Below are 26,538 nucleotides of genomic sequence, written 5' to 3'. Positions count from 1 at the left end.
CCACGGGGCTCGAACCCGGACCTTCTTGCTGTGAGGCGACAGCGCTAACCACTACACCACCGTGCCGCCTGGGATATTTATTATTATTATTATTAAAAAAAAAAAATTCTTTCCTGCCTGGCAGATCTGATTGACAGTAGGGTCAAATTGAATACTTGGATAATTTCACTAGACGAAGTAACAGCTTTAAGATATTTTTAAAGTAGCCTAAAAGTTTACAAAATGCTAAATTTCAGTGTATTTGCTTTTATAACTTTAAGAATTCTTATAATACAACTTTAAGTGACTTTCCAAGAATTCTTAAAGATAAAGATAACGAAACGCTGTTGAATAGAACGTCTAAGACGTCACTTAAAGGTAGACGACCTTTCAGATTTTTCAAGTGTCGGTCATAAAAAGAAGAATTTTCCCCGACACCCAGTTATTTTTCTTTAGTGGACCAAAAGCTACTGAATTCGAATCACAGACGTCCAATTTTATTATTTTTTAAAATAGAACAATTAATGAATTTAGAGCCACATGGCTGTAAATTCTCTGCAATTTTTTCCTGCTTCACCATGACCCGATTCAAGATACTACATCATGCATGACATCATGTGGTGGGCTTTCCCCGTTCACTCAAGGCATTGTGGGATACAAATTTGAAACAGGAGAGAAAAATGGAGGATGTGAGTGTGCGAATGAAACGTGAAAGACCGACTACAGTAACGGAAAGAAAGTGAGAAGAAAAGACGTTATGTTCTATATGAAGGAAAGGAAACACAGGACCAAACTAATAAATATCTGTTTAGCGACAGAATGATGGAACTGTCAGTGCACAGTCAAAGGGAAACCTGCGCATGCGCACACACACACGGACTTCCTCTGTCTGCTTGACTGCGCAAAGCGAGGGATTTCATGCACATTATTTGCTTTAATCCCCTCAAATTAAATAACTTCCCAGCCACAGCACAAAATGGCCTGATATTTTGTGAGATATTACAGAAATAAACATATATCACAATCACCACATTTCAGACGGAACTAAATTTCACCGATTTTATGAAATCGACAGAGGTGGACAGTAACGAAGTACATTTACTTGAGGACGGTACTTAAGTACACTTTTTGAGTATCTGTACTTTACTTGAGTATTTTTTTTTGGAAACTTATAACTTTAACTTCACTACATTTGAAAGACAAATATCGTACTTTTCACTCCACTACATTTCTATCAAGGTCCTCGTTACTCGTTACTATGATGCAGCTTTGAAAGCGGATGTTTTTTTTTTTCTTCTCTAAAACATGATGGTTTTTCGCAGGTGACACTGAGAGCCGATCAGTAATCACTAGGGTCACGTCACGTCCATAGACTGGATAAAATCAAGTTCAGATATTTCTCAACAGCGTTATTTAACACGATCAGTTGATGGCAGAATGGAAGGAGGCGGTTCTTCTGGGGAATGAACGCGCTCATGGCTTTACCTAGAACGCATGTTTCAGTTTTCTAAAAGGATTAAAGATACATTTCGTTTTAAATGTTTGCTTTGTTTGTCGAAAACGAACCACATCACAGCCTACAAAAACTCGCCATCCAACTTGCAGAAGCATATTGAGGGATATAAATGTTTTATTCCAAGAGAAAGTTTGCAATGAAGTTGTCTGTGCTTTTAGAGCTAGCGATAACGGTGCAAACGTAGCTATGCAGTCTGGTTAGTCAAATGACTTTCTATGGATTTGCCCGCCAAGTTGCCATCGCCTTGTCCACGGCTAACATAGCTAGTTAACTTGGACACTGTTACAGGGCTCGAAATTCTCGGTGGTCCGGTCACCTGAGGCGACTTAATTTGTCATTTGGCGGGTAATTCCTGTCACTAGTCAGCCCGGCTGGCTAGTTGAAAATAAAAGATATATATGAAGCGAAGATTCAGACACACCGTCAACTAAAGCCGCCACATATTAAGCGCGTGCTGTGTCTGTGTTAATCGATGTGTTTGTCGGCAGGACGGAAAATACCGAAGAATTCCGAATCATATCGTGTACGAGTCAGGCTGTCGGGTTTTTCACCACTGCGCATGCATATAACGCATCTCGTTGAATATCGCGGTAATCACGTGATCAAATTCAATAGATGTGGCCACATTATCGCCCATTTAAACACGTGTTTTTGTTGTTGTTTACATCTACATCTGCCAAAGCTACGTTGCGATGTGGAATTTTCTGAAAGGTGTACAGAAACCGCCAGAGACGGGGACAAAGCGACCTCTGTCTGAAGAGGAGAAACGACAAAGGACTTGTAAGCAAATGTGGGAGCAGGGTAGGCCTTGGCTGCGATACGATTTTTATGGAATAATTTTTTTCAAGTTGATTCCTAGTCAATATCTCATCTCATCTCATTATCTCTAGCCGCTTTATCCTTCTACAGGGTCGCAGGCAAGCTGGAGCCTATCCCAGCTGACTACGGGCGAAAGGCGGGGTACACCCTGGACAAGTCGCCAGGTCATCACAGGGCTGATACATAGACACAGACAACCATTCACACTCACATTCACACCTACGCTCAATTTAGAGTCACCAGTTAACCTAACCTGCATGTCTTTGGACTGTGGGGGAAACCGGAGCACCCGGAGGAAACCCACGCGGACACGGGGAGAACATGCAAACTCCGCACAGAAAGGCCCTCGCCGGCCCCGGGGCTCGAACCCAGGACCTTCTTGCTGTGAGGCGACAGCGCTAACCACTACACCACCGTGCCGCCCTTCCTAGTCAATATGAAGCTCCGAATGCTTTCTCTCTCATAAATGGTTAAATACAGAAAGCATGTTGGACATATTTTGGGTGCTATAGTCATGATAGTAAGTATATTTGTTTTCAATACTCATACACCAAGTTGGCAAGTTTTCCATTATATTATTATTTGTTGATATTATATTATGGTGCTCTGTGTTGTTCTCATTTATGTATTTAACAACAGTATCAAAATACTCGGGTCTTGAAATAAATGCACATTAGTCATGAACAATGGTAACTACTCTCTTTTGCGTTATTTTTGACAGAAGTAAAATTCATACATGAACAAATTTTGGCAAGTTGATTTTCTGTTTGGCGAGTTACTTTGGAAGGGAACTAGTCCGGCTGGCTGGTGAAAAAATATATGAATTTCTATGCCTGTGTTAGTTAGCATGTAAAAACGGAGTTACGCTAACATGAATAACGTTAACTTATCTGAAGTCCTTTCAGAAATACTGTACGTTTTCGCATAATCTTGCCAAATAAACAGAATGAAGAAATCTTTCTTCACCCAATATGATTTCGAGTTTGAAAAGAGTTTGCTAGCATGTCAGGTGGAGTTTCACTGACTAGCTAGCTTAACGTTAAACCACCATGATGGCACAGCATGCGTTCATTTTGTGAATTCACATTTCTGGTAACGGTATTAGGTTTTGTAGGCGTTGTGGCAATAATACAACAATGCGTTGACAGAAAATGTACTTTTAATACGTAAGTATTTTTAAAAGCCAGTACTTCAGTACTTTAACTTAAGTAAAAATTTGACCGGACAACTTTCACTTGTGGGCGGCATGGTGGTGTAGTGGTTAGCGCTGTCGCCTCACAGCAAGAAGGTCCGGGTTCGAGCCCCGGGGCCGGCGAGGGCCTTTCTGTGCGGTGTTTGCATGTTCTCCCCGTGTCCGCGTGGGTTTCCTCCGGGTGCTCCGGTTTCCCCCACAGTCCAAAGACATGCAGGTTAGGTTAACTGGTGACTCTAAATTGACCGTAGGTGTGAATGTGAGTGTGAATGGTTGTCTGTGTCTATGTGTCAGCCCTGTGATGACCTGGCGACTTGTCCAGGGTGTACCCCGCCTTTCGCCCGTAGTCAGCTGGGATAGGCTCCAGCTTGCCTGCGACCCTGTAGAACAGGATAAAGCGGCTAGAGATAATGAGAATGAGAACTTTCACTTGTATCGGAGTCACATTTGACCGGTGGGATCTGCACTTTGACTTAAGTAATGAAGTTGGGTACTTTGTCCACCAGTGAAGATTTGTCCATTGGAGACTAATTTACATCTTCCTTCCTGCCCCAGCGTCTGCCCCTTACACATTTATTATATGTGAATTTCAAATCAGCGGCTCTTTTTGCAGGAAAGAAAGCATGTTGAAATTCTTTTCTGTAGTAATTATACATATGCTACAGATAAGTCAAAAACCTCCAGAGTATTTCTTTAACACAGAAAAATAATCGTCAAAAATGCGTGAATCCATGAAAATCCAAATAAATATTCTCAAACGAAGGTTCACTGAAAGAAGACGATCCTGTTCCGTCCTGCTTGGACACCAGATCACGTCCCAGACGAGAGCTTCATATGCTCCTCTGATCTGGATGAAACTTTGATGTGGTTCTTCGTCCCGCTTCGCAGCCACAAAGTCCCAGTGTGGCTGCTTCACCAGCTGCACAACTTAATCACAGGGTGGGGCAGATAATTCAGGCACGGGTTTCAACGACGGCCGTAAAAATCAAATGACCTGGATTACTTCTACACAGACAGGTAGACTTAAGAAAGCGCTCTGTACATATAAATATATTTTTAGATATATTTATATGAAGTGTTGTAGGGGATGTAAACGTTATTAGCACGCAGACATTCCTGCAATAAGCTCTCCAGGAAGAACAGTCTACTTTCTTCTGAACTCATTCCATACTGGCAGTATATGAGAAGACATGAAAGCCACCCCAGAAGAAACAGAACGAGAATATTTTATCATATCTGAAATTATAGAGCCCATTTTCTGTACCATAATCAGTAGTCCTGAATCTAACCACTAAGTACTAAGTAGAGGTCAAGCTGTAAAAATAGCCAGCAGAGCCAGACTGGTCAGAACCCTTGACTCAGGATTGCCCCCTTGTGGTTACAGATTATTCAGACATCATTAATAATGAACTATAATATTCATCTCATCTCATCTCATCTCATTATCTCTAGCCGCTTTATCCTGTTCTACAGGTCGCTCACATTCACACCTACGCTCAATTTAGAGTCACCAGTTAACCTAACCTGCATGTCTTTGGACTGTGGGGGAAACCGGAGCACCCGGAGGAAACCCACGCGGACACCATGCAAACTCCACACAGAAAGGCCCTCGCCGGCCACGGGGCTCGAACCCGGACCTTCTTGCTGTGAAGCAACAGCGCTAACCACTACACCACTGTGCCGCCCCAACTATAATATTATAACTAATAATTAACCATGATTTATAAATGGGAAATGAAATAATCAATGAGCTGTTTGACTCGTAATAAAAGAAAAAAATGTATATTTTCATATCATTAGAGCATATCGCTATACATATGTACATATAAATAATAATAATTGTATATGATAATTATAGGGTTTCAGGTTTACATTTTATTCATTTTATTGATTTTTGAAATGGTTACAGTATAAATTATACACATTTAATTAATTTTATTTGGCTTAATTAATTCTAGTTAATTGAATCCAAGATGACATTATTCATGGATAAAAATGATTCGATAAAATCGGCTTAAGAAATTAGGCAATAAAAATCAAATTTTTCATCTATAATTTGCATTATTTTCTAAATGTAAGGGTAGTATCTCACTGGGCTGCGACAGCCTGCGACTAGTTGGAGCCACAACGATTGCGATAAAATATGCGAATTAGCGTCAATTTTCACTTGGAATCACACTGAATTGATATTCGCATATTTTATCGCAATTGTTGTGGCTCCAACTAGTCGCAGGCTGTCGCAGCCCAGTGAGATACACTCGCACTTCCTGTCTCACGGAAACTGACTTGAGAAGGGTTCGCGATGGCTTTGCGACACCAGCGACGCATTTGTGGCTATTTTGACAGAAATTTTGTCGCACAAATTTTTTGAACATGTTCAAAATTTCAGCGACAAAGGAGCGACACATTGTGACTCATGCGAGGAAATTTTCTTGACATGTGACGTCACTCAGCACCCCATTAACGAAAATGATGCACATACACTCACCAGCCACTTTAATAGGAACTTTTTGTTGTTGTCGATTCTAAGATCCCTGTTCTTGGCTGCAGGACTGGAACCCAGTGTGTTCTTCTGTTCTGCTTTTGCATGCTGAGATGCTTTTCTGCTCACCACAGGTGTAAAGAGTGATTATATGAGTTACTGTATCCTTCCTGGCAAAAAAAATCTCGAACTACCTCAAATCTGTCCATTTTCTGATCTCTGCCCCTCTCATCAACGAGGCGTTTGTTTCCGCCCACAGAACTGTCGCTCACTCACTCAGTGGATGTTCCCTTGTTTTTCGCACCATTCTGTGTAGAGACCCCAGGAGATCAGCAGTTTATGAAATACTCAAACTAAAAATACTTATCTGGGTCAAACCAACATCCATGCCACAGTGAAAGAAAGTCACACTTCACTGTGAGATCACAATTTTTCCTATTCTGATCTTTGACCATTGTGAACATTAACCGAAGCTCTTGATTTGGATCTGCGTGTTTTTTTTTTTTTATGCATCGTGCTGCTGTCAAGGGATCGGCTGATTAGAGAACTGCATAGGTGTTCTTAATAAAGTGTCCAGTGAGTGTATGTTTATTTTGTGTGCGCAAACGAATCAGACGTGTTCGGAGCCATTTGGGTGTGAATGTGGTGTGGTGATACAGTGGGGCAAAAAAGTATTTAGTCAGCCACCAATTGTGCAAGTTCTCCAACTTAAAAAGATGAGAGAGGCCTGTAATTTTCATCATAGGTACACTTCAACTATGAGAGACAGAATGGGGGGAAAGAATCCAGGAAATCACATTGTAGGATTTTTAATGAATTAATTGGTAAATTCCTCGGTAAAATAAGTATTTGGTCACCTACAAACAAGCAAGATTTCTGGCTCTCACAGACCTGTAACTTCTTCTTTAAGAGGCTCCTCTGTCCTCCACTCGTTACCTGTATTAATGGCACCCGTTTGAACTCGTTATCAGTATAAAAGACACCTGTCCACAACCTCAAACAGTCACACTCCAAACTCCACTATGGCCAAGACCAAAGAGCTGTCAAAGGACACCAGAAACAAAATTGTAGACCTGCACCAGGCTGGGAAGACTGAATCTGCAATAGGTAAGCAGCTTGGTGAGAAGAAATCAACTGTGGGAACAATTATTAGAAAATGGAAGACATACAAGACCACTGATAATCTCCCTCGATCTGGGGCTCCACGCAAGATCTCACCCTGTGGGGTCAAAATGATCGCAAGAGCGGTGAGCAAAAATCCCAGAACCACACGGGGGGACCTAGTGAATGACCTGCAGAGAGCTGGGACCAAAGTAACAAAGGCTACCATCAGTAACACACTACGCCGTCAGGGACTCAAATCCTGCAGTGCCAGACGTGTCCCCCTGCTTAAGCCAGTACATGTCCAGGCCCATCTGAAGTTTGCTAGAGAGCATTTGGATGATCCAGAAGAGGATTGGGAGAATGTCATATGGTCAGATGAAACCAAAATAGAACTTTTTGGTAAAAACTCAACTTGTCGTGTTTGGAGGAGAAAGAATGCCGAGTTGCATCCAAAGAACACCATACCTACTGTGAAGCATGGGGGTGGAAACATCATGCTTTGGGGCTGTTTTTCTGCAAAGGGACCAGGACGACCGATCCGTGTAAAGGAAAGAATGAATGGGGCCGTGTATCGTGAGTTTTTGAGTGAAAACCTCCTTCCATCAGCAAGGGCATTGAAGATGAAACATGGCTGGGTCTTTCAGCATGACAATGATCCCAAACACACCACCCGGGCAACGAAGGAGTGGCTTCGTAAGACGCATTTCAAGGTCCTGGAGTGGCCTAGCCAGTCTCCAGATCTCAACCCCATAGAAGATCTTTGGAGGGAGTTGAAAGTCCGTGTTGCCCAGCAACAGCCCCAAAACATCACTGCTCTAGAGGAGATCTGCATGGAGGAATGGGCCAAAATACCAGCAACAGTGTGTGAAAACCTTGTGAAGATTTACAGAAAATGTTTGACCTCTGTCATTGCCAACAAAGGGTATATAACAAAGTATTGAGATGAACTTTTGTTATTGACCAAATACTTATTTTCCACCATAATTTGCAAATAAATTCTTTAAAAATCAGACAATGTGATTTTCTGGATTTTTTTTCTCATTCTGTCTCTCATAGTTGAAGTGTACCTATGATGAAAATTACAGGCCTCTCTCATCTTTTTAAGTGGGAGAACTTGCACAATTGGTGACTGACGAAATACTTTTTTGCCCCACTGTACATCATTAAAACACTTAACTGTTCATTTCAATGAAATTGTTTGAGCATAAATTTTTTACTTTATTTAACTGTACGTCTTTTCGTGTTCTCATCATATGAAGTGCCAACTTCACATTATTTAAAGTGCCGAAGGAACCTAAGGAAAGTCTGGCAGCTGACTCAGTCTTAATCCTAAAGCTTATTCTCATGTAATTACAAGTTATGGTTCAGGCCCCAAACATAGGACAATAAAGAATGCATCCTTAAATTTGAAAAGTTTCCTGAAACCCTTTGAGCAAGTGCTTTTTTTTTAATGCATTGCACTGCTTCTCCTCCCTCAGCTTTACCAGAGAATCAGCCTGGCTGTAAGGAGGGAGATGTGACTCATGAGCCCAACGCCATTTGGAAACCCGAGCCATGCCGGCTGTGTGTCTGCGACAAAGGCAACATCGTCTGTGAGGACATCCGCTGTGAGGAGCTCAAAGGGTGTGAGCATTTCTCCATCCCAGAGGGAGAGTGCTGCCCTGTGTGTGACAGATTCGCCAGCGCTCGTGGATGGATTGGTGAGCAATACTCATGGTGTCCTCTAGAGGGCGACACTGAGTTTACTTTCATCTCAGCACAGCCTGCTGAAAGGATATGACAACTTCTACTGATGTATATTGTATCCGGAATCTGGGATATGTGTGGAATATTTACGCTCTATCACTTACAATACGACCGCAATCGATACGGCAGATCGGTCTGACGCGTCACTCAATCATAATAATCATTCAGAAGTCTTCCAGAATGCCCATTAACCAGTGATGCAATACAATAATGTGCAAATATTTACTCAAAATAAAAACATTTCATTGAATTCAACACTTCACAATAAGGAAGCACCGAGAGCATGGTCAAAGATCATGATGGTTTTAGATCAGATCACGTAATTTTATTGTAATTATTTTTATGCATGCAGTGATTACATCTACTGTATATCACAAAGAAAGATAACTCTAAGGGTGTTTAAGCTCTTTAAATATAATTGACTCTCACTAAATAGAGTCTGAAAATCCTGTTTGGGACACAGTCAATATTTTAGTAATAAACAACACGTTTAAATAAATTAATGTACTTATTTGAATGAACATAGCTGTATAATTACTTATTTTACATATATATAGAGAGAGTAAGACTAAGACATTTTTCTTATTTAACTGATTATAAGGCAAGATTCTCGAATTATAAGCTTTTTTATATTTTAATAATGATAATAATAATAAGGCGGCATGGTGGTGTAGTGGTTAGCACTGTCGCCTCACAGCAAGAAGATTCTGGGTTCGAGCCCAGTGGCCGGCGAGGGCCTTTCTGTGTGGAGTTTGCATGTTCTCCCCGTGTCCGCGTGGGTTTCCTCCGGGTTCTCCGGTTTCCTCCACAGTCCAAAAACATGCAGGTTAGGTTAACTGGTGACTCTAAATTGACCGTAGGTGTGAATGTGAGTGTGAATGGTTGTCTGTGTCTATGTGTCAGCCCTGTGATGACCTGGCGACTTGTCCAGGGTGTACCCCGCCTTTCGCCCGTAGTCAGCTGGGATAGGCTCCAGCTTGCCTGCGACCCTGTAGAAGCATAAAGCGGCTAGAGATAATGAGATGAGATAATAATAATAAGGCAGCATGGTGGTGTAGTGGTTAGCACTGTCGCCTCACAGCAAGAAGATTCTGGGTTCGAGCCCAGTGGCTGGCGAGGGCCTTTCTGTGTGGAGTTTGCATGTTCTCCCTGTGTCTGTGTGGGTTTCCTCCGGGTTCTCCGGTTTCCTCCACAGTCCAAAAACATGCAGGTTAGGTTAACTGGTGACTCTAAATTGACCGTAGGTGTGAATGTGAGTGTGAATGGTTGTGTGTCAGCCCTGCGATGATCTGGCGACTTGTCCAGGGTGAACCCCGCCTCTCGCCCATAGTCAGCTGGGATGGGCTCCAGCTCGCCCGCGACCCTGCACAGGACAAGCAGCTATGGATAATGGATGGATGGATAATAATAATAATAACAACCTGTAAGGGTTAATTCGAGACTTTAATAGTTAATTTGATTCTGAAGTGATTCCCAATTTTGGAGCTGTAGTTTATCAAGTCAGGTTTATTTGTATCGCGCTTTTAACGACAGACGCAAAGCGGCTTTACAGAAAATTAAACACTTTAAACAAATGAGCTAATTTTATCCCCAATGATCAAGCCTGTGGTGACAGTGTTGAGGAAAAACTCCCTCAGACGACATGAGGAAGAAACCTCAAGAGCACTCGAAAGGGAACCCATCCTCATTTGGGCGATAATAACAGATAGCATGATTATAAATAACTCGCTTCTATAACTGTGTCCTGTATAATCACAAAGTCTATTTTATACCCTGAACCCACACCATAACCTGTTCACATACAGTCCATTCTTTAACATTATTAACCTATTATTATACCATCATAATCATTCACTACTCCTTTTTAATCTATTCTATAGTCCATTAGAACCTCCTGCCATACCATTATAACTTATTACAACACTATCAGTCCATCCTTATACCATATCTAATCTTATAACCTGTCACGATAGGATTATTACCAGGACTGTAACCGTTATTTAGGAATTATTCTCCGAAGGCAAAGTGAATATCGGTGAATAATAACAGAGATGAAGTCGAGGTTATTATTTACTGAGACTGAGTCTGATAATTATTTTAGTATAATACACAGGTGATTATTTTCTTAAAAATCTGATTAAAAATTTTATTTCAATCTTCAAAAGCAGCATGTAAATGTAATAATGGTGCAGCGCAGACTTGTGTCACTTATCTACGTTAAATCACATAAAATACTTTGTTTAAAAACAGATAAAATAAATCACAACCCCACCTTCCATTTGAATTGTTTTAGATCAAACTTCAGAGCGTCTTTCATGCTTTTATTGTAGGAGCAGCGTTTTCTTTCATCATTTGTAGAGTAGAGTGGGGGAAAAAGCCCCCCTTAAGGAAAATTTAGTTTTTCTCCAAGTTGAAATGAACCATGTGTTTAGTTTTAATCATAGTTTTTGACAACAGTGACATGAACAATAATGCCACCTAAAGTTTGCCTAAAGTTAATACTTAATTTTTTTTTTAACAAAAACAAACATTGTGCCAAGGGGGCCTTTTACCCCCCCAGTGGGGTAAAAGGCCCTCTGAGGTGGGGCAATAGGCCCCCTCACTCAAAAAAAGCTGTTTGGATAGCAAAAGTGTTTACTTAAGCCTATAATGTGAAAGAAACAAGAAAATATCCCTGAATTAATGAATAGATGCATTATTTTATTATATTTTGCATTTTAATTTCAATTTTTTTTTAAATTTCACTTATTTTTAATATTAAGTTCAAATTACTTGCTTTACTCAACCAGGTAAGCGAGATGTTATTAAAAACTATGTATCTGCTATTCAGAAATGTATGAAATACAGTAATTATGATAAAAGGAAACGATGCCCCCTGGGGGCCATTTACCCCGCCATTAAGGGGGCGTTTTACCCCACAGACTACACTTTTACAAAAAAGGGTCTTACGTTCAAAATGTGATTCAACTTTTTATGCCTAATGTATTTTTTTTAACGTACTGACTTGTCTACTCATACCACATACACAGCTGTGATATCTGACGAAATAGCAGCTATCTAAATACAGTTTTACTGATATCTGAAAATTATATCACTTACCATGAAATTTGATTTCTCTCCGCTGCGTTGCTGATATGCGATCCACAGTGGATATTTGTATATCCCCGTTGTCAAGCCAGTCCATAGCAACAATAGAAATGTAACTTTGCACCATCTGGTGGTTATTTTGGGTAAAACAGGCCGGGGGCGTATTACCCCACGGGGGCGTATTACCCCACTCTACTCTAATTCTTCTTCACTTACAGTGACGAAGCGATCGGCTGCCATTTTGCCGAGTCGCTCGAGGTGATTATCGAGAAATAGTCCGAATCTCTTGACTAATCAGTGTGCTCGATTTTCTATCATCACCTGGGTATTTATCAGTGTTGTAGTCGAGTCACTAAACCTCAAGTCCGAGTCTAGTCTCAAGTCCCCAGTGTTCAAGTCTGAATCGAGTCCGAGAACAAGACTCCAACTGCACCATTTGACGCTGCCTTTATGTGAAAGTGTCTCTGCTACTGTGTCGGACTAACGTTCCTGCTCGACTGCCCCATTTTAGTTAACAGGCTACAGATAAACAGCTTGTTCATCGCTCAGCAAGCCCCGCCCACTATCAACAGGGTAAATAACATGAGAGAGGGTTAACACTAGCTAGTTCATCGCTCAGCAAGCAAGCCCCGCCCACTATCAACAGAGCAATGAACATAGCGTGTCACTTCCTTTTCTGGGTGGAGTCTCGCCAAATGACGATTGAAGTTCGAGGTTGTCCCCGTCGTCTCCTCGATAGTTCTTCTACATATGGAACACATAGCAGGGCATTCTTTCCCGCTGCACGAGAAGTCTGTTGAAGTAAAGTGGACAACCCTAGCGGCGTTCTCTCCAGGCGTTTTAGCGCCATTCACGTTAGTTTGTTCCTGAACATGACGTATGAACAGATGAATGTGCATTCTCTTGCACAAAATTAGTATAAAAATTAATGTAGCTATAAATATTTTATGCCAGATTATTATGGCATGTTACGAAAAATAAAGAAAAAATCCGAGTCCTTGTCTCCGAGTCCGAATGCAGTTAATGCACGAGTCCGAGTCATCAGTGCTCAAGTCCAAGTCGAGTCACGAGTCCTTAAAATTAGGGTCCTTAAAACTCGAGTACTACAAGGCTGGTATTTATACTAAAATCAATTACTGTACAGTTATAATCTGTGCCGCTATCATTATGAACTTTTACTATAGCATTATAAGCTGTACATATACCATTATAAACTACTGCTATAACATTACATTATTATATTATATTATTATGATCAGTATTATAAGTGGTGTTACGTCCCTATTGTTATAACTTTACCTTGCCACGACACATTTATGACCCATTTAACCATTAAAACTTATAATCTGTGAGTTTATCATTAAAAACTTTTAATATGCCATTATAACCTATCACTATAGCATTTTAAACTTGTGACTAGATCATTATGTCCTGTTACTGCACTATTATATCCTATTAGTATACCATCATAACCTGCTATTATACAATTTTCACCTTTTAGTGCACCATTATTACTTCTATTACTGTATCATTATAATTCTATCATTATAATCTGTAAGTATACCATTATAACTCTATCATATCATTTCAATATGTTATTTTACTTTTATAACTTACTTCTATACCATTATAACCTATACAGTGATATTATGGCCCTTTTTTTTACACAACCATTAACTGTGTGCGTACATATCACCATCATCGATTTATTACTTTACCATCATTATAATACAAGTTTGTAATACAGTAAAAAGTTTAGTCGCATGTTTAATAGCATGTATATAGCATGTTTACTAAACTATACTTCAACATCTTTTATTCTTTAACTTTCAGAGGTAATGGCACTCAAGGTACGGACGTGTACTCCAAATCATTCTATTTTTAAATATATAAATATATCAAAATAAAAGTAAATAGTTTTATGGGTAGTAAAAGAGAGCTGCACTGAAAATATAACTCTTGTAATTTAAGGGTGAAAAAGGAGAACCAGGAGATATTCCTCATGTAAGTTTGTATAAAGTTCTTTCACAAGAATTATGTGGATTCAGTGTATTATTATTATTATTATTATTATAATTCAGTATTTATTCTCCGTATACCTGAAGTGTCTCCATGTTGTTTTTTTTTCAGGTTGTGGGATTGCCTGGTCGATCGGGACCAATGGTAGCAATTTCCACTTTTTTTGAACAATGATCTACCTATATGTTTTATAACATCACCTCATATTTACACATAATTTGTTGTATTCAATAGGGCGCTCCTGGGCCAATGGGACGTGCCGGATATCGTGGCTTTAAAGGAAGAAAAGTATGTTCCAAAAACATTATTTTCATCTTACATGTATGAAATTATGTACGAAAGCGTCACAGGTCTGTCTAAAACAAACTAGATTATATTCTATTTAAACTGTTCCAGTGATGACAGCTTTTCTCTTTTTAAGGGCGTGGCAGGTCCACCTGGGTATGATGGGATACCAGGTGTGCCAGGTATTCCCGGAAAGCCTGGTCCTCAAGAACAGACTGGATTACCAGGGGTGAGTGTTTAAACTCTATTTAATCTGCGTTCGCCGCTGGTCAGGAGTTAGACCTCTAGATGGCTTACACACCGACAAAATCAGCTCTTTGCAGCTAGAGGTCACATGCTTGGATACCGCTTAGCAGCACCAAATTGGAGAGCAGGCGTTCAGGTAAACAACACCCTCGACAAGGTCAAATACAAAACTGGTTTCAGCAGTTTATAGCACTTAATCTGTTTCTTATTTTCATTATAACACCTCAAAGCAGCTCCATAATAAAAGTTTTCAAGGTATATAGCTGTTTTTGTAAGATTTGGCTCCATCTCGCAGATACAGTGGTGCTTGAAAGTTTGTGAACCCTTTAGAATTTTCTATATTTCTGCATAAATATGACCTAAAACATCATCAGATTTTCACCCAAGTCCTAAAAGTAGATAAAGAGAACCCAGTTAAACAAATGAGACAAAAATATTATACTTGGTCATTTATTTATTGAGGAAAATGATCCAATATTACATATCTGTGAGTGGCAAAAGTATGTGAACCTCTAGGATTAGCAGTTAATTTGAAGGTGAAATTAGAGTCAGGTGTTTTCAATCAGTGGGATGACAATCAGGTGTGAGTGGGCACCCTGTTTTATTTAAAGAACAGGGATCTATCAAAGTCTGATCTTCACAACACGTTTGTGGAAGTGTATCATGGCACGAACAAAGGAGATTTCTGAGGACCTCAGAAAAAGCGTTGTTGATGCTCATCAGGCTGGAAAAGGTTACAAAACCATCTCTAAAGAGTTTGGACTCCACCAATCCACAGTCAGACAGATTGTGTACAAATGGAGGAAATTCAAGACCATTGTTACCCTCCCCAGAAGTGGTCGACCAACAAAGATCACTCCAAGAGCAAGGCGTGTAATAGTCGGTGAGGTCATAAAGGACCCCAGGGTAACTTCTAAGCAACTGAAGGCCTCTCTCACATTGGCTAATGTTAATGTTCATGAGTCCACCATCAGGAGAACACTGAACAACAATGGTGTGCATGGCAGGGTTGCAAGGAGAAAGCCACTGCTTTCCAAACAGAACATTGCTGCTTGTCTGCAGTTTGCTAAAGATCACATGGACAAGCCAGAAGGCTATTGAAAAAATGTTTTGTGGATGGATGAGACCAAAATAGAATGTTTTGGTTTAAATGAGAAGCGTTATGTTTGGAGAAAGGAAAATACTGCATTCCAGCATAAGAATCTCATCCCATCTGTGAAACATGGTGGTGGTAGTATCATGGTTTGGGCCTGTTTTGCTGCATCTGGGCCAGGACGGCTTGCCATCATTAATGGAACAATGAATTATGAATTATACCAGTGAATTCTAAAGGAAAATGTCAGGACATCTGTCCATGAACTGAATCTCAAGAGAAGGTGGGTCATGCAGCAAGACAACGACCCTAAGCACACAAGTCGTTCTACCAAAGAATGGTTAAAAAAGAATAAAGTTAATGTTTTGGAATGGCCAAGTCAAAGTCCTGACCTTAATCCAATCGAAATGTTGTGGAAAGCAGTTCATGTGAGGAAACCCACTGACATCCCAGAGTTGAAGCTGTTCTGTACGGAGAAACGGGCTAAAATTCCTCCAAGCCGGTGTGCAGGACTGATCAACAGTTACCGGAAACGTTTAGTTGCAGTTATTGCTGCACAAGGGGGTCACACCAGATACTGAAAGCAAAGGTTCACATACTTTTGCCACTCACAGATATGTAATATTGGATCATTTTCCTCAATAAATAAATGACCAAGTATAATATTTTTGTCTCATTTGTTTAACTGGGTTCTCTTTATCTACTTTTAGGACTTGTGTGAAAATCTGATGATGTTTTAGGTCATGTTTATGCAGAAATATGGAAAATTCTAAAGGGTTCACAAACTTTCAAGCACCACTGTATAAATGAACAATTTCCCGCGATGATAACAAAAACAACTACTTTGAAATCTTTTATTATGGAGCCACTTTGTTTGCGGTGTTAGAATTAAAATAAGTCCTTCTACAAGGTTTTTTTTTTAGTGTACATACCTTGTGAACCGCGTGGGTTTCCTCCGGGTGCTCCGGTTTCCCCCACAGTCCAAAGACATGCAGGTTAGTTTAACTGGTGACTCTAAATTGACCGTAGGTGTGAATGTGAGTGTGAATGGTTGTCTGTGTCTATGTGTCAGCCCTGTGATGACCTGGCGACTTGTCCAGGGTGTACCCCGCCTTTCGCCCGTAGTCAGCTGGGATAGGCTCCAGCTTGCCTGCGACCCTGTAGAAGGATAAAGCGGCTAGAGATAATGAGATGAGATACCTTGTGAAGTCGCCATGTTGTTTGGCTGTGGAGATCCAAACGCCGTCCGTTGAAAGTCGATGCTTCGCGATAAAATTTTGTCCTGTTAAAATGAGCCGAAAGTAATTTTAAAAAGCTATGTTGACAGTTATTCTAGAAAAGGAAACAGATTAAGTGCTATAAACTGCTGAAACCAGTTTTGTGCTTGATCTTGTCAAGGGAGTTGTTTATCTGAATGCTTGCTCTCCATTTTTGTGTTGCTAAGGAGTATCCAAGCATGTGACTTCTAGCTGCAAAGAGCCAATTGTGGCTTTCAGGTTAAAATTTGGTTGTGGACAAATTAGCAAAACAAAACAACACATGGATCTCTAGGTGTTATTCAGAAATACTTTTTCTATCGGTAGAAAATATTTGATATATTTCAAGAGTACATATTAAAGTTTGGACCATCATTCGGATGTTGTCGACTTTGTTTAGTAGTCTGTTTGCGAGTCCGACTCAACTCCAAAACATACTTCTGTTTTGTTTGCTGTTTGGTTTTACACCACGCATTTGTTTTTAAACTGATGCTACAGCTATTTGTGGATAGATGCAGGGAGGAAAATGGGCGTGTTCTCAGGGCGGGAGGGCCGGCATTCCCTCTTTTGTCAATCACAGCAACACTAGCCAATCATAAGCATCTGCGAGCTCTAGTATGTGGAAGAGGGCGGATAGCAGCTGAAATCCCATAAATCCCTCAAGCACTCAAGAGTGTGAGCCAGTCCTAACTAAATGATTTGATAATTATATAAATAACTACTTTAAAAAGCTTTGTGTATCACATCTGCCGTGTATTTTGTATTATTATTATTATTATTATTATTGGTCAGATTTTCCAGAACACATCGCATTTCGGCAGCACGCCAGCTCTGTCCTCGATGGTCTGTTCATCAGGTCACATCTACAAAAAAAAAATAATCCGAAAGCATGAAAGCACCCTTAGATTTTGCGTGGATTATATAGTGAAAGAATCCGTGCACAGAAAATTTGGTTATTCTTCAAGAGATGGATTACATTCTTAAAATGTTTCTCTTTTAGCTTTCTCTGCCATTGTTTCTCCAAAGTGAGACTTGAGGCTATTGGTGCTTGAGATCGTAAAAAAAAAAAAAAATTTTAATGGATGTGTTAGAATGAGAAGTATTTAGCTTTACTCGGGGAAGCAGACAGGATGGGAGTGTATGTTGAGGGAATGTGTAAGAGCACGCACATTTCCATCCAAGTTTACTTTTTATATAAACAGGAAATGATGCATGCCTTTCTCAAGTCCAGATTTGTGCATACTCACTGTTTATGAGCCGCAAAGTCCTAAATACAGTGTTTAAAATGTTCCTGCTTCTCAGATTTAAATAGAGCAAAGCAGATCTCTCCATGTTCATGGTCATCATTCCAATGCATTGTTTTACAGAGTCAGTTTGCATCTCAGATGGCTTCAGGCTTCCATGATGGCAAAATGGGGATGTCAAGAATTGTCTCTGGGTCACCTGTAAGGACAGATTGAGTATTGAATATTACAGGATTTAATGTTATGTAGCCTACGCTAACAATAACACTAACACTAGACCCTGTCTTGTTTATTAATCATTGATAACTCACTAATTAATCTGAATCAGGGCGAAGCAGGACCAAGAGGACACCCAGGACCATCAGGTCCACCTGTAAGTCCAACACCCATAAGCAGCCTCACAAGAAGATGATATTTATATTGTATCGCCAATGTAAATGTGACCTCTGTGCTTTTTGTGTCCTACAGGGCCCTATGGGACCACAGGGCACCCCTGGAGATGTAGGTGATCCAGGACCCATGGTAAGAAATGAAGCTAGCTTATACGTACTGCACCTACAGAACAGTTTAAACTGATTCAACTAATATTTGTAAAGTTTCAGCTAGTGTAGTAAGTTTCCACACTGACTGGCAACAACAGTTACCTTGTAATGCTTTAACCATTCGTGATTAGTTGAGTATTAATAAGACAACTAGAGCTATAAATAAAGCTTAATGTTGTCACTTTTACGCAGCACCACGGACTCTGAATAAATAAGATACGTTGAGAATAAATACATTGAGTACTTTGGTAATTTGTCTTTACCTATAAGTGTTCTGTTTTCATCATCGTCTTTTTTTTCCTTTTCAATAATAATCATAACATGGTATTGGGTTGCGAGTAAGACCAGAGTTGGTAAATGAAATGAAACCTCATGGTTCCCACACGTCCTTGACATCCTTGAAAGTTTGTGAATTTGAGAAAAAAAAAATCAAGGCCTTGATAGTTTTTGAAAATATGTAACAGTTATTCCACGAAATCGAGTCGTACATGAGCTGATAGCCGACGAGGTGCGTAGCACCACCATATATGATGAGGTTGAGTGGAATAACTGTTTTATTCTATCCACATTCACTGGATTTTGAGAAACAGAGCATTTTTATTTTTATTTTTTGCAAATTCAATAAATAAAAACTTAATAATAATTCTTGAAAAATAAAAAAGTACATTCTTACCATCAAATACTTTTATTTCATATTTTGTTGCCTTTTTTGTATTTTTTGGGGTTTTGTTTTTGAGTAGAGTTTTTATTTAGCCCTCGCTTGGTTCAGCAACACATGCCGCCATTTTGTGCATCTTCTTCTTCTTCTTTATGTATTTTTGGTGGTTGGCAAACCAACATAAAAGTGCATTATTGCCACCGACTAGGCTGGAGTGTAGAACAAGAGATATTCGGGGAAAAATATATTATTTTAGCTATTTCTGTTTCTTTTAATACTAGATAACAAAGCTGCCACCATTTTGTTTTTCTCTACTCATGGTATATGAACTGATATCCTAGTAGTCGAGTAGCCAATCAGAGCACGCGATTGCTCATAATCAGTAAACGTGGATAGAATATACATAAATAGACATGGCTCACTGAAAGTCCTTGAATTTATATTTATATTATTTTGTGCAAAAATAGAACTCGAAGACCCTCAGACAACACTGCATCAAGTACTGTCGTTCATCATCTAACCGCGTGGGCTCGGGATTAACTTTGGCAAACCTTTGTTAAGCTCTACAATATGGAGTTACATCCACAAACTTTGCCTAACGTTAGCTTTCTTGCCGCTGTTTAACCTCCATCATTCAACTTCGATCAGGAGGCAGGTGGCGTTTATTTGTGTATTCATTTGGCCATGGTCATGAAAATGTGTTTTGTATTGTGAAGCTGGTGCTGATGAAATAAACGAGCAGTTACGTAGCTCTTCAACTCGGAAGTCTCTTTCTCTTTCTCTTTGTTTTGCTGTGCTGTGTTCAAAAAGGCAAAAGACCACAGTCTGCCATCACTGTAACAGCACAACTGAGAAGTCTGGACACATTCAAGCCTCTCTCTTTTTTAATTGTTGACTGTGAGCTTTTGTAAAGCCTGCTTGTTGTCATTATAAAAATTCTTAGTGTTGTAACAGTAATTACCGTGAACTGGCCTAGTGATTAGTGTGTCGCTTCTCGATCACGAGTTCTACTTGCGGTCGGGTCATACCAAAGACCATCATAAAACTGGTACTTACTGCCATCTGGCAAGGCATGCTGCAATACAGATGCAAGTAGTGAGTCAAAATCTTGCGGTTACCAGAGGACCCACCCCCTACTGTAAACCTAGCTGTGTAGGCAAGAGGCCGAGGGCTATAGAAGCAGAGATCGGCACTGCTCAATGCGCCTATGAGCCCGGTTAGTACTGGGATGGGAGACTGCCTGGAAAGACCAGGTCCTGGCATGGGAATGACTTTGACTTGTACCATGTCTCAAACTACCCCATGTTTGGTCCTTGAATTTGATGGAATCGGGCCTTAAATTTGATGTTTAAGAAGGTGTGGGAACCCTGAATATTCCTGAACGTCTGCAAAAACTCTTTCTATCTTCACTTAACTAATTTTGGCTCCTTTTTGCCAACCATGATTGGATGATTTGTTCAAACGTTGATCTGCTCTGCCACAGTAGTGCTTGGTTTAATCTCATGAAATACTTTAATGAGTCCACTGGGTAATAATCCCTGAAAGACAAACCATCCAAGATGGTTTATAGTTTATAATTAGAGTATAACTTACCGAAACCCTAACTCATGCTTAAAAGAGAAATTGTGACTGAAGGCTTGTAGAAATCACTGAAGACATACTGTAACACGGTGTACACGAAGTCCATAAACTCCAAAATACCATATAGGAAGAGGTTTTCCAGAAAGGAGGTTTTTCTGTAGTAAGGAGCCAATCTTTTTGTTCTTTTTTTTTTTTACAGGGTGCTTATGGACCAAGGGGTCCAGATGGTTCACCTGGAAAACCTGGTCAAGATGTACGTCCACCAAACTGCCCTGTCCTACACTGTACACAGCTTAACAACTTGTGAAGTAAATGACCTAAAGTACAGTAATAAAACGATCCATGTTTATCTGCTTCTTCTTCTTCTGGTGTCAGGGTGAACCAGGAGATCCAGGAAAGAAAGGAGAAGATGGATTCCCAGGATCACCTGTATAACTTCCTTTATTTCCTACAGTATAGTGTGTTATTTACATACCTGTGCTGCGATCTGATCCTAACACAATGATTTTGAATTTTGCTTCATCAAGGGGGCTCGGGGATTCCCAGGCTTACCAGGTCACCCAGGAATAAAAGGTCGCAAGGTGAGCTTGATTGATTGCTAATTGCTGAAATGTTTTAAATATTTAAAACTAAATTTAACATTTACTCCATGAAATGTGAAGAAGAAACACACAGCAGATGTAGGTTTAACTGCGTACATACAGTATATAAACCAGGTTCCTGATTTTAAAGATCAAAGTCCTAACAAGAATTTTGATCATTTCAGGGACATACCGGTATACAGGGACTGAAGGGAGAGCGAGGTGTTGTTGGTGCAAAGGTTAGACACACACTTCCCAACTGTGAAGCCGACATCATGGCACAGCAGGACGGTGTTTTATTAAATACTATATGTTTTATGGCTGTGTTTTGATTTCAGGGTGCATCAGGAATTCCTGGTTCAATGGGGCCTGTCGGTCCACAGGTACTTTCCGTAATACGATTGTGATTTTTGGACAAAACCAAACAAACATATTCTGCAGAAAGATATCATTATGGTGTGCAATTAATTTGTTTAGGGCCCACCTGGATTGCCTGGAGAAAGAGGTCGGATTGGACCCACCGGACCTGCGGTGAGATCATTTCTGTCACTTCTACAATTAAATACTGTGCTCATTCCAGTAAAATAGTTTAAACAGCAGAATACTCTATCAAAGTAACTTATACCGTATAGCTATGAGTTTAACTGTAAAATTAGCCGCTAACAATGTCCACCTGAAACAGCACAGGAACCTCGTCTGGCTGAATTTCTTTGTACATTTTTTTCATTAATTCTTACATCATCTTAAGATTTTTATATAAAAAGCAGGATAAGTGCAACAAGGTTAAACCTGGGGTAAGGGTTTTCAGCGTTACTAGGTGATATTAGCTAACATTTGCTAGCTAGCTTGATATTTTAAATAGATAACCCGTGAAACATCTCATCTCATCTCATCATCTCTAGCCGCTTTATCCTTCTACAGGGTCGCAGGCAAGCTGGAGCCTATCCCAGCTGACTACGGGCGAAAGGCGGGGTACACCCTGGACAAGTCGCCAGGTCATCACAGGGCTGACACATAGACACAGACAACCATTCACACTCACATTCACACCTACGGTCAATTTAGAGTCACCAGTTAACCTAACCTGCATGTCTTTGGACTGTGGGGGAAACCGGAGCACCCGGAGGAAACCCACGTGGACACGGGGAGAACATGCAAACTCCGCACAGAAAGGCCCTCGCCGGCCACGGGGCTCGAACCCAGGACCTTCTTGCTGTGAGGCGACAGCGCTAACCACTACACCACCGTGCCGCCCCCGTGAAACATCTTCTTGTATTTTAAATGTGTTATTCTGGACTGTGACACAGTCCTGGACATTCTCATCGTTTGTTATTTTGCTTGTCTTATAGCTTAATATTTCTTTTTAGCTCGTGTATATTGCGCATTTTGATATCTTAGCCATTCCTATGTGAACTGAAATGAGTCCTTTCGTAAACACATTTTAATCAATTATTTGGTTGGGATTTTTGACTTTGATTGATTGATTGATTGATTGATTGATTTAAAAATGCATATTTGAAAGTAAAAGAGTTAAAAAAATAAACAATACTAAGATTGGATTGAAAGATTGGTAGGGTATGTAATTCTGTTAAAATCCAGTTAGTTGTATGTTTGGTACAGTAGTGTGCCATTACTGTTAACATTTTACAGTATGAATGCTGCAGATATTTACACTAATTAACATTTTTTTTAAATAAGCGTATGATTGCACGTTAATTTTAAGTTTCAGTGTTTTTTTCCTGCAGGGAAAACGTGGAACGCTAGGAAATGCTGGGAAACGAGGTCCATTGGTGTGTAACTCACTCCATCTGTTCTAATATCTCACAAATCCCATAAACCCATGTTGTTATTAATCCCATAAGCCCACAATGTGTAAATGACATTGTAGCATTTATCAGTTTACGGTAATGTTGGCCATTTTGTGTTTCTCAAAGGGTACTATAGGAATCCCAGGAGCTGCAGGGTTTCCAGGCAATCCAGGCATGAAGGTTTGCACGATTATTTTCACACGATTTTGTCGTGTCATTGGTTATTAGCTCATCCGGCCAACAGGTGATGAGTTTATGCCATCATGTGTTGTCCGTTGTCTGTCCGTCATCGTCCACGTTTCACGAAAATCGCTTCTTCTTTCTCAATTTTTCACTGATTTTTATTTTTGGCAGGAAGGTAGGTCTGCCTGGGGTGCATTTATATAGCTTCTACTCGAATTTGCATAATTGCAATTAATAATGAAGATATGGAGTAATTAATCAATCCCTAATGAGCAGTTTCCACACAAATCACTTCTCCCTTAGTTCTTCCCTGATTTTGATTCTTTCTGGAATGAAGGTAGGGGGACCTAGGGTGCATAGAACTTCTACCCAGATTTGCTTCATTACAATTATTAATGAAGTTATGGACTAATTAAGCCTTAATGTTTAACAGCAGTTCAACAAAAATTGCTTCTTCTCAGTCAATTCCTCACCGTTTTGGATTCTTTCTGGTAAATAGGTCGGTATTCCTAGGGTGGATATCACTTCTATATATATCTTGTATATAGTGTACTGTATATAGCTTGCAAAATTTATTGCACAAGGTTGCCCATTTTAGATCATTCCTTCTGGACTAGACGGAGCTGGACTGAGCTACGCCGTCATCGACAGTCTTGTTTTAATCAACTCATTACAATTTCAGTTATTTTCAGTTATTCATTTTGGCGATTTCAGTTATGTTCCACTCAGTCATGACATAGGACTAGGGATAGACATTATAACTCATTTTGTATTTGGAAAATCTGCCTTTTTAAATGAGTATTATGCAAATAGCATAGCGAAAAACTATGTATATTCTGTAAAATAGTAACCTCACCTGGTATAGCTAAATATATGCCATTTATCTGGCAATTTCTGTGGTTCTACGTTACACATCCAGCTAAAAAAATTAAGTTCCTGAAATTATTTCTGAATGCTACATTAGGTAAACGAATACTGCGACGAGCATCCGTGACTATCTTGTCATGTGTGTCTTCGGTAAGCATTTTATTCTGGAAGCACTAGGCATGAGGCAGGAATAAACCCTCAATGGGACACCAGTCCATGTGTGTTTAGGTGTAATCTTTGGTTTGTGTCCATCCGCAGGGTGAAGCAGGACCCACAGGCCCTCGAGGCACCAGTGGAGCTCAAGGACCCAGAGGGGACTCAGGAAGAGTAGGCTTACCTGGACGTCAGGGCAAACAGGTGGGCGATGTGTTATCCTTATGAGCTACTCTTTACAATATATTTGGATATTTTGATGCATGTTGTTGATCTAAACGTGTTCAATGTGTTCATATCTAGGGTCCAGCAGGTACCGATGGTGCTCCTGGAGCTAAAGGGCCATCGGTAAGTCCCAGCCATTCTTCTAGCAAACCTGCCATTCGTTTAAGTTTAGTTCAATGAACAAAATTCATGATTCAGGTTATGTGTAGTGTGTCATGAGCGCTTTTCATGTAGGGGTCAGCCGGTGTGCAAGGTCTGGTCGGACTGATCGGTCAGCGTGGACCACCTGGACCTCAGGGAAGGACAGGACCTGCTGGGGCCAAAGGTCAAGTGGTAATGACACACTCATTTTTGAAAACTTCTCAGTTCTACTTAAAAAATGAATGAATGAATGAAATGGGGTATTTTATAACACCATAGACCGTCCAGTACCAAAAGTCTTCGCTCAGGATCGGAACAAAACTGAAACGCCAAGGTTGGGGCGAAAATTAAACAGAGAAAACAGAGTCATGGAACAACACCCATTATTGCATTGTTGCAGCAGCTGCAGTGATGATGATGCAGTCAATTTTATTTATTTATTTTTTTTACCTTTGTCAATTTGGTATTAATTAAACTATTTGGCTCACTTCTTCTTCTTCTTTTCAAATATGTTTACAAGATCTGTTGCACAAGATACTACAGATGTTCCTATTTTTTTGGTCACAGGGTGACGCAGGTATCCCCGGATTCAAAGGAGAGCCTGGAATGAAAGGAGAAGTGGTGAGTTAATAACACCAGATCAACAGCTGATTGCTCACACTAGCCGATTACATAGTTACAAAGGGGTTGGTCGCTGTTATGATGAGGTGATCTGTGTCACAGGGGCAACCTGGAGCTCAAGGAGAGATTGGTCCGATGGGAGATGAAGGCAAACGGGGCTCCAGAGGAGATCCGGGATCTGTGGGGCCGCCTGGTCCTCCTGGAGAGACGGTAAGAGTCATTGATTTTTGTAGTCTCAGATACAGTACTTTTGTATTTTTTGTTCACCTTTCTGGCAACAAGCTTCAGGATCTTGAAGGTTGCAGTATGTTTTGGCTGCATATCCACAAATCCACAATGTTTTTCTTTGTGCTAGCTTTCAGAAGGAACAAATGGTGATGTAATTATCATGCAGATGTTGATTGTTTTCTTATTACAGCACATCCTGAAAAGATTCAGTCTTATACCACAGCAATTTGCCAACAGTTATATGAGATTATATTGTGGTTCAAGTTACTGTTGGACCGTCCATGAAAGAAATTAGTTCCTGTTAGATTTCTGTAGTTCCTGTTCCTAGTCAGATTTAAGAATTCAGCAGTGTTGTGGTATAAAAGTTACAGGGAATCAGGAAAGGTCTATAGTCGGTCAGTCAATTGCCTCTTTCTGTGAAAATAGATGGTTCTTCAGTAGGCGACTGATCGCAGTCGGAAGTATCGCTGAATTTGTTTGTTGTTGCATTTAATTGATTTGTTTTCCTGTTTTTAGGGAGCTCCAGGTCTCCGTGGTTTTCCGGGTGCTGATGGGTTACCTGGACAAAAGGCAAGCAAAATTCCCATTTGTCATCATCCTTACTTCTGTTCCTGTGTTGTTGTTTTTTGTTTGTTTGGGTTTTTTTTTTGCTTTAATGATTGTTAATAAACTACAACATCATCAGGGTGCTCAAGGTGAGCGTGGTGCTCCAGGCACTTCCGGAGGTAAAGGTGCTGTTGGTGATCCTGGCCGTCCTGGAGAATCAGGCCTTCCGGGTGCGAGGGTAAAGAAAGATCCATGCGATATTTATTATGTGAAAGGAGTGTCACCATTTTCATCATGATTGATTGATTGATTGATTGATTTTTACTCTGACTTAAG

At 40.2% G+C, this 26,538-nt stretch overlaps 1 protein-coding gene across 1 annotated transcript in view; it reads left to right on the top strand.

Moving 5' to 3' along the window:
* The window catches only part of col5a2b (collagen, type V, alpha 2b), a 74,808-nt gene that overhangs the window by 11,379 nt on the left and 36,891 nt on the right, over positions 1 to 26,538 (top strand). The window contains exons 2-25 of the mRNA XM_060918701.1: positions 8,571 to 8,792; positions 13,759 to 13,775; positions 13,897 to 13,929; positions 14,056 to 14,088; positions 14,179 to 14,232; positions 14,366 to 14,458; positions 18,192 to 18,269; positions 18,397 to 18,441; positions 18,537 to 18,590; positions 21,049 to 21,102; positions 21,225 to 21,278; positions 21,377 to 21,430; positions 21,616 to 21,669; positions 21,769 to 21,813; positions 21,908 to 21,961; positions 23,176 to 23,220; positions 23,365 to 23,418; positions 24,547 to 24,645; positions 24,745 to 24,789; positions 24,901 to 24,999; positions 25,375 to 25,428; positions 25,531 to 25,638; positions 26,173 to 26,226; positions 26,342 to 26,440. Coding sequence (XP_060774684.1) covers positions 8,571 to 8,792; positions 13,759 to 13,775; positions 13,897 to 13,929; positions 14,056 to 14,088; positions 14,179 to 14,232; positions 14,366 to 14,458; positions 18,192 to 18,269; positions 18,397 to 18,441; positions 18,537 to 18,590; positions 21,049 to 21,102; positions 21,225 to 21,278; positions 21,377 to 21,430; positions 21,616 to 21,669; positions 21,769 to 21,813; positions 21,908 to 21,961; positions 23,176 to 23,220; positions 23,365 to 23,418; positions 24,547 to 24,645; positions 24,745 to 24,789; positions 24,901 to 24,999; positions 25,375 to 25,428; positions 25,531 to 25,638; positions 26,173 to 26,226; positions 26,342 to 26,440 — 1,601 coding nt within the window. The remainder of the gene's footprint in view (positions 1 to 8,570; positions 8,793 to 13,758; positions 13,776 to 13,896; positions 13,930 to 14,055; positions 14,089 to 14,178; positions 14,233 to 14,365; positions 14,459 to 18,191; positions 18,270 to 18,396; positions 18,442 to 18,536; positions 18,591 to 21,048; positions 21,103 to 21,224; positions 21,279 to 21,376; positions 21,431 to 21,615; positions 21,670 to 21,768; positions 21,814 to 21,907; positions 21,962 to 23,175; positions 23,221 to 23,364; positions 23,419 to 24,546; positions 24,646 to 24,744; positions 24,790 to 24,900; positions 25,000 to 25,374; positions 25,429 to 25,530; positions 25,639 to 26,172; positions 26,227 to 26,341; positions 26,441 to 26,538) is intronic.

The sequence above is a fragment of the Neoarius graeffei genome, chromosome 4 (genome assembly GCF_027579695.1).
Source record: "Neoarius graeffei isolate fNeoGra1 chromosome 4, fNeoGra1.pri, whole genome shotgun sequence".
Lineage (NCBI taxonomy): Eukaryota > Metazoa > Chordata > Actinopteri > Siluriformes > Ariidae > Neoarius > Neoarius graeffei.
Note: the sequence above shows the minus strand (reverse complement) of the source record. Positions and strands in the feature narration are given on the sequence as shown.